This window comes from Xyrauchen texanus, chromosome 16 (genome assembly GCF_025860055.1).
Source record: "Xyrauchen texanus isolate HMW12.3.18 chromosome 16, RBS_HiC_50CHRs, whole genome shotgun sequence".
NCBI lineage: Eukaryota > Metazoa > Chordata > Actinopteri > Cypriniformes > Catostomidae > Xyrauchen > Xyrauchen texanus.
This window is the reverse complement of record NC_068291.1, coordinates 4,729,625-4,742,351: the sequence shown is the minus strand read 5'-3', so window position 1 is coordinate 4,742,351 and position 12,727 is coordinate 4,729,625. Positions and strand designations below refer to the sequence as shown.

The window sequence follows — 12,727 nt, the reverse complement described above, 5'->3', positions numbered from 1 at the left end:
AAAAATGGCAATTCAACACCAGCAGATAGCTACAGGATATATCGTCTTATACAGGGTTCTTCTCCTTTAGCAATAGCCCCCAGAACCGGTATTAATCTCTTTAATGAAAAAAGAACGAAAAGGTTCATTTACAAAGGTTTTTTATGAAGGGATTTTGTCAACGATAATGATGATGAGACAAAAAAATGCATCATTACAATAATCAAACCATTTTACTTAAATTATACTGTTGACGAAAATATGACTAGAATAATAAGATATTAACAATGCACTAACACTGTTTTATTTAATACTTTTTGTAAAGAAAACAAATATTGTTGGGGATTTCTTGCTGCAATACCTGTACAAATAACCTCAAACAAACACATCCTTTATTTGTGAGATTTGTGAGCTTTATCCACAACATAAATGTAATATTATAACTTACATCTGCACAGACAATGAAGCGAATGACCAAGTGAACTTTTAAGTTAAGTGCTAGTAAGAATGCGTAACTTGTGAATATTCAATTTCCTTAAAAACTTACTGCCTGTAATGCAGTATGTCTAAATGTGAGGAATTCACAAAAGCGTAACTTCTAAAAAATAACTATACTAAGTATATTCATTATATGCTATTATTTCAGGAGCTCAGATTTTCAATCATACATATTAAAGAAATTTTCCATGTTCAATACAAGTTGAGATCAATCAACAGCATTTGTAGCATAATATTGATTACCACTTCTATAAACATTAAAATACACATTAGCTGGGGTTCCATTTAACAATTTTTATGTTAATTTTGATTTTGTGAATAAGCAAACTTGAATGGAAACGCTTGGGGATGGGCATTTTGTTAATTTTGTCTACTCGAGTGCTCGTCTAATATACAGTGGGTACGGAAAGTATTCAGACCCCCTTAAATTTTTCACTCTTTGTTATATTGCAGCCATTTGCTAAAATCATTTAAGTTAATTTTTTTTTTCCTCATTATTGTATGATACTCATATATATTTTTTTTCCTCATGTATTGCTGTGACACTCATATATTTAACTCAGGTGCTGTCCATTTCTTCTGATCATCCTTGAGTTCTACACCTTCAATTGAGTCCAGCTGTGTTTGATTATACTGATTGGACTGGATTAGGAAAGCCACACACCTGTCTATATAAGACCTTACAGCTCACAGTGCATGTCAGAGCAAATGAGAATCATGAGGTCAAAGGAACTGCCTGAAGAGCTCAGAGACAGAATTGTGGAAAGCCACAGATCTGGTTACAAAAAGTTTCTGCTGCCCTTAAGGTTCATAAGAGCACAGTGGCCTCCATAATCCTTAAATGGAAGACGTTTGGGACGACCAGAACCCTTCATAGAGCTTGCCGTCCGGCCAAACTGAGCTATCGGGGGAGAAGAGCCTTGGTGAGAGAGGTAAAGAAGAACCCAAAGATCACTGTGGCTGAGCTCCAGAGATGCAGTCGGGAGATGGGAGAAAGTTGTAGTAAGTCAACCATCACTGCAGTCATCCACCAGTCGGGCCTTTATGGCAGAGTGGCCCGACGGAAGCCTCTCCTCAGTGCAAGACACATGAAAGCCAGCATGGAGTTTGCTAAAAAAACACCTGAAGGACTCCAAGATGGTGATAAATAAGATTCTCTGGTCTGATTAGACCAAGATAGAACTTTTTGGCCTTAATTCGAAGCGGTATGTGTGGAGAAAACCAGGCACTGCTCATCACCTGTCCAATACAGTCTCAACAGTGAAGCATGGTGGTGGCAGCATCATGCTGTGGGGGTGTTTTTCAGCTGCAGGGACAGGACGACTGGTTGCAATCGAGGGAAAGATGAATGCGGCCAAGTACAGGGATATCCTGGACGAAAACCTTCTCCAGAGTGCTCTGGACCTCAGACTGGGCCGAAGGTTCACCTTCCAACAAGACAATGACCCTAAGCACACCGCTAAAATAACGAAGGAGTGGCTTCACAACAACTCCGTGACTGTTCTTGAATGCGTTCTGTTGTGGGTTTCATCCAATAAGAGTTGAGAGTTTGACTATCTCACCTAGGTGTAAAATGAGCAAGGCTTGATGGGATTTGTAGACTGTTTGGACTCCCTTGGTTTTATTTTTGGTGCCATTAGTGTAATCGGCATCGTCCCAGTTTGGTTGCTTTGAGACATCTCTGACAATCAATGTACCCCTCAATCACAATGTAATCAATCTCAAAATAAAAAAGCTCCTTCGTTGGCACATGTGTTTAGTTATCAGGTTATTGCCACTAAATTTCAAATTAAATGACAAGTCACATCATGCGTGATCAACATCGATCATCATTTTCATGATCGTTATTGGTGCCACGTCTCAGTAACTGAGTACTCTGGTACTCATGCCCATCTCTAGAAACAGTTGATATGGAATTAAACTCTCAAAATTTGCTTTGGGGGGCCTGGGTTGCTCTCAGCGAGTAAAGACGCTGACTACCACCCCTTGAGTCGTGAGTTTGTATCCAGGGCGTGCGGAGTGACTCCAGCCAGGTCTCCTAAGCAACCAAATTGGCCCGGTTTCTAGGGAGGGTAGAGTCACATGGGGTAACCTCCTCGTGGTCGCCATAATGTGGAGCAATCTCGGTGGGTGCTTGGTGAGTTGTGCGTGGATGCCGTGGAGAATAGCGTGAAGCCTCCACAAATGTTATGTCTCAGGGGGTAACACGCTCAACAAGTCACGTGATAAGATGCGTGGGTTGACGATCTTGGACGCAGAGGCAACTGAGATTCGAGGATTGACGTGAGTCACTACGCCACCACGAGGACTTGGAGTGCATTGTGAATTGGGCTTTCCAAATAGGGGAGAAAAAAAAAATTGCTTTGATGTTCATCCACTAGATTGAGGTTGATTTTGCATAATTAAAAATGCACAATAAGGAGATTGAAACAGTTTACTTGCATAAACAATGATGTTTTATGACTAGGGATGTCCCGATCGCAAGTATCAGATCGGAGCCGATATGGGCATTTTTTAACTGATCGGGGATTGGCTGACAGCCCTATCACCTTACTCCGATCATTAACGTCAGCTGAGCACGATTTGCAGCAGAGTGTAAACTGACAAATAACCCCGTTGCTTAAATTTCAGCAGTGTGGACATATTTTAAACAAGAAAGTGAAAACTGTCCAACACCCACTAGCAATATCTGCTATCCGATCGTTTCGCAAGGCGGTAGCAATAGAGCTGTGTTCAATGCGACCAATTTGAGACAACATCTTAAAACTAATAAGGCGAGTTCACTTAAACAACACAGGAAAAGGCTGCTGCACTGAAGCAACAAACACTGGACAAAACTTTTAAAAGGAAGGAAAAATATAATCGAGAGCACGAAAAGGCCAAAAAGATTACAGAAAAGTGGTTGAATTCATAGCTTTGGACAACCAGCCCATCTCTGTGGTAGAGAATGCAGGTTTCTGCCATCTTTTGGAGCTTTTGGAACCACGCTATGCCCTGCCGCCTCGACACTACATTTCATACACCGCCTTACCAGAGCTGTACAGTAAGGTTTGTGACAAAATACGAGGTAATATAAAACATATTGTGACTGCTGTTAGTTTTACAGAAGACATTTGGAGCTCTGACGTTTGCCCCATGACATTGCTCAGCCTCACTGCACACTGGATCGATTCCTCCATTTGATTAAGCGAACAGTATTAAACGCACACCAGTTTCGTGGGTCTCATACAGCCGATCATGTAAAACAGCCCATTGAGGAGATGCTGAACACGTCGGAAATAAACAAGTACATGTTATTTTGCGTGACAACGCATGGAATATGTTTTTAATTTGTTTTATTGAAGTCATTATTGTTGAACTTGGGCCTGTTCAATTGTAACTGTTTACGCCACTTTTAAGTGCATGTAAGATTATATTCATCTATACAGAACTCATTGGATTTGTGATTTATTTTTGTACCTGAATATTAAAGTTAAAATAAGCTATTACACCATTCTAAGTAGAAGTTGATTTTATATGTGAGTTTTATAAAAATGCTAGCTGCACTAAGTTAAATGCATTAAGCTGAAGACATCTTTTATTTTCTTTGTTTACCTAGTTTTTTTTTGTAAACAAACAAAAACAATCTGCAGCTCTATTATATAGGCAAATACAAGTATCGGATCGGGGGCCAAAAAGCTGATCGGGACATCTCTTTATGACCATTTTTATTTATGACCATTACTCACAATCTGCTAGAACTGTTTTGAGCATGGGCGCTCCAAGGTATATGAAGGATGACAATGTTTGGGAATTGCCATTTGAGCCCTAATTATGCAAGTTATTTAATTTATTCTGTAAAGTCTCTTGGCAGCATTCAGTAACATTGTTATTACAGTGAATACAACTCTCCCTGAAGCAAGGAGGTCGTTCAGCTGTTCCATGACATTTGGTTGGCTCCCTCAAGAAAAATGTTCACCTCTGTAGGTCCAGACAAAATCATATAATGGCAGCATAAAAGTAATCTTTAAGACTAATTAAATCATAGCCTTTTGTGGTTTAATAATCACAATGGGTCATGTAGCGGCCTTTTCCGGTGGTCAAAAGCTGTCGGGAAAGTGATTGACTCCCAATCTGCTGGGCATTGTTCTCTACACTCACAAATCTTCAACAAAGGATTCCTCGTCTCTGCCCGCTTGTCGGGAAAGTGATTGCCTCCCAATCTACTGTTCTCTGCAGCTCACTAAGCTTCTACAGAGGATTCCTATGAATCTGCTCCTGACTTCCACAATGCACACACTTGTCGGTGCCATTGTCCGGCTATGGCACGCATTCATCCCCAAAATTCCTTCCCTCAATTGCAGCCGGTGCTGGGATCTCCAGTCTTCACCAGCACAGTTAAAGTTATCATTTATTGTTAATAAATCCTTTGAACTGTTCTTGGGTCTCTTTGTCTCGCTCTGGCTCTCTGACAGTATCTAACAGAAATTTTACAAAGTGTTATAATAGCATTGTTCTTTCCTCTTGTAAGTCTAAATAGTAAACTTTGTTATAATTTGAAAGTCTATAAGAACATTATTATATTTGTTTTGAGGGCAAAAAGGTATCTCAGATTTCAAATTTGATAAATTTGCAATATGCTGTAAAAGAACAGGACAGTCAAAATATAAACAAGATTATTGAACTAAAACTTGGTGCTTTGATTTCAATATATATATATATATATACGTTGATCAGCCACAACATTAAAACCACCTGCTGCCTAATATTGTGCCGCCAAAACAGCGCCAACCTGAATCTCTATTCTCACCACAATTGTACAGAGTGGTTATCTGAGTTACTGTAGACTTTGTCAGTTCAAACCAGTCTGGCCATTCTCTGTTGTCCTCTCTCATCAACAAGGCATTTCCATCCACAGAATTGCCACTCACTGGATGTTTTTTGTTTTTGGCACCATTCTGAGTAAATTCTAGAGAGATCAGCAGTTACAGAAATACTCACACCAGCCCACCTGTCACCAACAATTATCCATGCTATTATCTAATCAGCTAATCGGCTGCAGTGCATAAAATCATGGAGATACGGGTCAGAAGGTTCAGTTAATGTTCACATCAACCATCAGAATGGGAAATAATTGTGATCTCTCCCATTTTTGACCTAATATTGATCTTAAGACATGCCAGTCTATTGCATGCTGTGGCAACTCAAAAACAAACACAAAGACAATGTTAAGCTTCATTGAATGAACCAAATAGCTTTCATCTGTGCTTGATATAATGGTGATTTTCTAGTGCCAAATGAGCAATTTAGCATGATTACTCAAGGATAAGGTGTTGGAGTGATGCTGCTGTCTAGATTTGATCAAAAATGACTTTTTTCAAATAGTGATGGTGCTGTTTTTTACATCAGTAATGTACTGACTATACTTAATGATCAGTTGAATGCCACTTTGGTGAATTAAAGTACCAATTTCCTTCCGAAACAGCAAAATCTGTACATTATTCCCAACATTTGGAACAGCCAGTATATATATAAACAGATTTAGTCAAAAGGACAGGAAAATAGATTGAATTAACTAATGTTAATGCAGAAAATACATATTTAAAAGCTGTGGAAGAAAACAAATTAGTAAAAACACCAAATGGGAAACACTCATCTGGAAAACTAAATGGAGGAAAAATGACATCTAAAGCCTAATGTATCAAATATTATACATAAATATATATATATATATATATATATATATATATATATATATATATATATATATATATATATATTATTATTTTTTTTTTATATATTTTGTTTAATGGTACTAAATACAGTTTAATGTCAAAACGTTTGAGTGATCTGACAATTCTTTCATGTCGTGCTTTTCAGGGTTAAACACTGTGGAGCGGAGGGGGGCGGCCGATCAGAATATCAGCGCCCGGTCCCCAATCGGCCTGATGAGGCTAGCGATATTCTGATCGGCCGCGCCCTCCGCTCCACAAACACTTAAAATTTGTCCTGTCAATTTATTTTGACAAAAACAACAAATATAAATTGTGCCTTCACAATTTGTGGATGAGTTGGAGTGGAAGACTACAGAGCCCCTTAGAGGACAGGGTGGGAATTTGTTCGTGCCTTTGGAATAAACTTTGTGTTCCCTCGCAATAAATGTACCATGATTTTACAACAGTAAAACAAGAAAATGAACACTATGGTAGTAAAAGTCATGATTTTGTGGTTTTATATTTACTGCAAATATTGATAGTAAAACTATAGTAAGATTAGCATGGTTGATCTATAGTAAAATCAAGGTTACAATATGGAAACTATTAAAATCCTGGTTTACGCCAAAAAAACGATACCAAAAAAACAACATTGTTCGCCTACAATAGTCCTAGTACTACAATATTACTATAGCAAAACCATAATTAAACTATGTACTGTGTTTTGTATAGCAAAACCATGGTAAAATGATTGCAAGGATACGTAAAACTTATTGAGGGCTTGCAAAACTATTTCAGAAACAAATTCCCACCCTGTCCTCTAAGGTCTTCTGTAGAAGCCAGACGTGTGCAGACAGCTGAAATCTAGGCAATGATTGGCCTTCAAGTCAACTCTTAAACCTTTTCCTCCAGCCATCTCGTGATTGACTGTCAAACATGTTCAATCTCAAAATCAGTTGTTGTTTCAAGTTTGTTCAGTTCTTTCAATCCATGTCTAAATTAGTTGAAGGTATTTTAAATCTCTGAAGTATAATTTGCCTTAACTGTTTTCCTTTTCTCTTTATGTCACAGATCAAATGTTGTGTATGTCGCTAGCAATCATTTTGTTTGGCGTCTGGTGGCGGTCCCCATAGCCAGCCAGATACGGCAGCTGCTACAAGACAAACAGTTTGAACTGGCTCTTCAGTTGGCGGTGAGAAACTCTGACCTATACACATACAGTAAATCAAAAATGCTAATGACTACAGCGCAATTGAATATTCTTAAAAAAAAATGCATGAAGTGGCTGCAGCCATTCACTCTTTCTTTTTTCATATCCTCAGAAAATGAAGGATGATTCAGATGCAGATAAGAGACAACAGATTCATCACATCCAGAACCTGTTTGCCTTCAACCTCTTCTGCCAGAAACGCTTTGACGACTCCATGCAGGTGTTTGCAAAGTTAGGCACAGGTGAGCTCAACTATCTTTACCTGCAGTGTTGAGGCACCAGCAATGAGAATAGGCGTTTCTCAAATAATGAACACTTTTGTCAGAATTGCGGCCTTGCTTCTAGATTCATTTTTCATTGATTCTAATCATAACACCATTAAAGGTGGCAGGATAAATAGACCCATCATGCTTCACATTTAATGATGGCCTACACAAGTCAAACCTGATTTAAATAAAATCCAAGGAAAGGTTAAAAAGCACTGCTATTAAATATGGGTTAGGATATTCAAACACTTTCCCCTCCAGATTCCTAGATTTCATTTGTAATCAAATTTTCAAAAGATAAGGCCTTTTTATATATATTCTTTTCCTGGCCGTTTGACCTTTTAATACATGTGTTAATGGTCTGTTCACACCATATCAGCATTATTTTTATGACGGACTTGTTTCCAACTAGTAAATACTTTTCACGTCACCTATAATACAAGTTGGAATTATACAAAATCGCAGAGTTCTCTCACTTGTGTGAAGTCCTTGAAACTTTAACATTGGTGTTGGAAAAATTCCTCAAATCCTTAATTTTCATTTAGTGATGTCTGTATGAACCCTGCTTAATGTAGATCACATGAGAGCATCATTGGACCAGGAAAGTAAGATGTATACATAGCATTACACAAATAGTATGGCTTACAGTTGGTTTGTCATTGTGTTTTATAGATCCCACTCATGTTATTGGACTGTATCCAGACTTGCTTCCCTGTGACTACCGTAAACAACTGCACTATCCCAACCCCCTACCCACACTGTCATTAGCCGAACTGGAGAAAGCCCATTTGGCCCTCATAGACTACCTAACACAGGTACACAAACTCAGAACCATGTATTTCACAACTAATTCATTTCATGTTCAGCATCTTTCTTTGTTCATTCATTTACACTTGTTACAGTTTTCTCTTTGTGTTTTGTGTAGAAACGCAGTCATTTAGTAAAGCACTTGAATGACTCTGAACCCTCCACCATGTCCCCTCTCATGGAGGGAACCCCAACCATCAAGAGCCGCAAGAAACTCCTTCAGATCATCGATACAACACTGCTCAAATGCTACCTCCACGTAAGGCCTTTAGCATGTCTGACCTACAGGCATTCACAAAGCTCTGTTCCTAATCCTAGCTAGCTGCCTTAAGCTTGGACGGCCACCCATGGGCCCTTGAGAATAAAATATAATTGGCAAAATATGAATTACTACAGTCTTGACCAACAACAGGCATTATTACCAAAACTGAACAAGTGCTTTGAAATTTGCAGACAAATCAGAAGTTTCCGTTTTTAATATTTTATAAAAAAACATTTGAGCTGTACATATTATTGCAGTATATGGCAAAACATAATCTAATAGCCATGTGTCATATGTTGTTGGAACGCTCTCAAAGAGTAGAATACAACCAGCCAATGTGTTTTACTTACAGACAAACATATAGCAAGTAATGGCTAAGTATATGTCTCTGACAATTATGTTGGTGTTGCTTATATGCTGCGCTATCTCTTGTAATGTCACGAAAAATTTACAGAACATAGAATATCACATACCATTAGAGGAGGCGATTATCTTTCAAACGAGCCCACGCACAAGGTTATCGGATGCGTAGATCATTAGATAATCCACACGAAGCACAATGTTACATATGGCCACCAGGAGATGGCGCCAAATACATGACACAGACTCAACGATGCAGGCTCACTGAGTCAAAATGTACTCATTCTTACTAAAATCATGTCGGCATGCTGTGCAAACCTTTAGTCATTGTTGTGTTTGCAAGTTCTTATGTACAATATTTATGTTTTATTTGTTTGGAGAGGCTTTTTTTACACATGGAGGCATTTTTGTACGCTAGGATAAATTATTTTTGTAATGCTATAACTTTTGATTGCTTTGTTGTATTGACACAAACGTTTTCTCAGATACAGTTGACATAATTGGGAACAAAACAAGCAGTGTTTTGGAGCCACCTTATTTACACCCAGATATATATATATGTGTGTGTGTGTGTGTGTGTGTGTGTGTGTGTGTGTGTGTGTGTGTGTCAAATAAGGGGAAAAAATTAAATTTTTGCCTAAATATTATTTTGTGTTTTTTTTTTTTTTTTAGCAGTTTCTTAGGCTAAGAGTCTCAGACTGTATCATAATCTATATCATTAAACATTTTAAAAGTTTTCTTTACAATGATATCAAACACTTGACCACATTTGTATTTATTTTTTTGTCAAGTTATAAGCCTTTAATTTTGTGGATGCCACTGAAACTGAAATCTTTAAAAATGCCTACAGAGGTTAAAGGGTTAATGTTTACAAAGACTGGGTGAAATAGTCAAGTTTTAATTAAACAGAACTGCTTTCTATTATCACTTTACATTACTGCATAAAACTAAATTTCGATGACATTTTAGACTAGTGGTGCACCGATCAGGAAATTTAAGGCTGAGACTTGTGATTGGCCGATACTGATCCATTCGCAAATGTTTCTTTTTCCAAGCAGAATGCACCATCCTGTAAATTACAAGCAGTTTACATTTTGAAACATTTATTCAAATTCTTTGTTGTTATTGTTATTATCATGTTGTAACCTTAACAAGGGTTTTGTATCAGTGAAATTTCACAGTGGGCGAGAAAGTTTGATTGTGGCTTTTGTTCTTTTATCTGTAGACCAATGTAGCCTTAGTGTCGCCTCTCCTGCGCCTGGAGAACAACCACTGTCACATAGAGGAGAGTGAGTATGTGCTGAAGAAAGCCCACAAATACAGCGAACTGATCATCCTCTATGAGAAGAAAGGCCTTCATCAGAAAGGTGAGTGCAATCTTATTGACATTCACACATACTGTGAACTAATTGCAAAAAATATGTCTAATTTTTCAGAGAACCCCCTTCCTATTGTATGTGTTTATAATCTTACAGTTTTTATGTTCTAAATTTTTAAACATGTAATTCTGGTTCTGTTCACTCTTAACTCACTTTGAAAAGTCTTCATTTCACAAAATGGCAGCAAGCACTGGAATATTATTTTTATTTTTTATCAATCACAGTTAATCACAATTCAGGTCTGAAATGTAGGTGGCGCTCTAATGCATTTTAGCCCTCAAAGATTTGCTTGTCCATAGACATTCAGTCTAATTTTCAGTTAATGCACCACCCTTGTTATTTCATTGAATATATCGGCCTCTGAGTGGACTAGAGGCTCATTTTAGTGTCATTAGAATGCTGAGGTCATACTCTTTGCGATGCTATATAAAATGTGTATCATCTATAGTCGAAAACATATTTTTTCATATTTGTTAGCATGCATTTCCTACTGGATTGCATATTTTGTTCTGGAAATCTAAGATATAACATTGGCTTATTCAGCCAAGTATGCTCACAGACAAGTAAACAAATGCTAATTTATTAGAGAACTTAAGGTAAAAGATAACGTTTTTGTCTACTTGGGGCTTACAGCAGCAGTTATCGGAGCATAAAAGTGACATTTGTATTTAATGACTTTCAGAAATCATATTTCACTTTGGGATTTGTTTGAATATCTTTTGAACTGTGGTATTAGGGCAACAAAATAATCTGTACTGTCACATTCCTGAGAATGAGAGCTTTCATTTGAGATATGACTTATACATTTAGGTGCTATGTGAAAAAATATATCTACCCCAATACCTCTAGGGGGCGCTAATTTACGACGTTAATTCCTTGATGACATATTTTGTTGTTTTATGTAACATAAATGCAGAAGTGTTGGTTATGTCTGAAAAGTTCAGATTCTAACCTTTCAAATGACACCTCATATGCCTGACTTATGTATACAGAGACTTTAACATTTTAAACGTAAACCTTTTTCGCAATATAGTGTCCCCCTTTGGGTCCAAAGAGTTTAAGGTATTTTAACCTCTGCTTACTGAAAACATTCTCAAATGAATGTATGTGAATTATTATTGAGGTTAATCTGTGTGGACATGGCATTTTGTCCTAGCACAAGCTTGAAGATGTATTGAAGTGGTCAGTTTAGCTTGTTTAAGCTTTAACACAAACACTTAGCGTGTACGAACATTCGTACGCTAGCCTCAAAGTATACTTAATTTGACTGTGTGCACGTACACAAGTGGTTGTCGCATGTATGTTACTACTTCTGTGAGGGACTGGACTATTTATCTTCAAGACTTTAGACCCATAAATATGTCTTATATTCCTTCAGACTGGAGCTATACAAATGCAGGTATATCCTGACCTCCTCACATACTCACTCTTGACATGCACATTCACTGTTATTGTTTTCACCTTCGTCTCTTGTTGTTTTGCAACGATTACATCTTCTAGTGTTGCTCCGTGACCGCAACGACTCAACTGTGAGTGTTGCCACCTTGTGGACCCACTAATTATAGCAAATATTCCTGGCACATGCACAAACTTTGCGCATTTAGAGTTTGAAAAATGAGGTATACTTTGGGCTTCATTGAGACGAGTTGTTGATGTCATGCCTAATAAACAAGAACAATGATGAGGGCATGGTATTTTAAATCCATACTACCAGATAAACCCTTACTGCATCCAGAGCGGTTTTCTTTTGTAAAGTTCGATGTCACAAACAGTTTCAGTATTTCCCTTAGGATTTCTTTTCAGCAGCATTGCTGTTGTGCACACATGCACAAGCCCGCAACGCCATACCTGTATTAATACACGTTGGTTGAGGAATTGCTTAAAACGGGTTTCAAACTTAATTTCAGCCTGGGTCACATCAGGGTTTATTTATGCCCTTAAAATGTTGCACCAGCACATGCTTTGGTAGCACCTATGCAATTACCAATAATATGACATATTATATGTGCATTAAAATGCACATTTGACAGTATAGCATCGATTTTGAGGTTGGGATGCAGATGAAAATTATGATATGAACAACAGGAACATCTGTGGAAAAATAAACATCTAATTTGTATATGGCTAAATTGAAATATTCTGACAGTGTGACTAAGTTGGGTCTTTACAGAGTCCTTTTATCAGCCTCCTACGGATTAAACTACTGTCATCTCTTGGAATTTCTGAAAGCAAACAAAGCAACTTTCATTTTCCTACAACAGAGAGCATTACAA

The 12,727-nt window shown here is 37.7% G+C and overlaps 1 protein-coding gene across 1 annotated transcript in view; it reads left to right on the top strand.

The window, feature by feature from the left end:
• Positions 1–12,727, top strand: part of LOC127657035 (vam6/Vps39-like protein) — a 51,754-nt gene that overhangs the window by 13,869 nt on the left and 25,158 nt on the right. Inside the window, exons 10-14 of the mRNA XM_052145673.1 lie at positions 7,242–7,362; positions 7,493–7,622; positions 8,319–8,461; positions 8,572–8,712; positions 10,301–10,442. Of these exons, the coding sequence (XP_052001633.1) occupies positions 7,242–7,362; positions 7,493–7,622; positions 8,319–8,461; positions 8,572–8,712; positions 10,301–10,442 (677 nt within the window). The remainder of the gene's footprint in view (positions 1–7,241; positions 7,363–7,492; positions 7,623–8,318; positions 8,462–8,571; positions 8,713–10,300; positions 10,443–12,727) is intronic.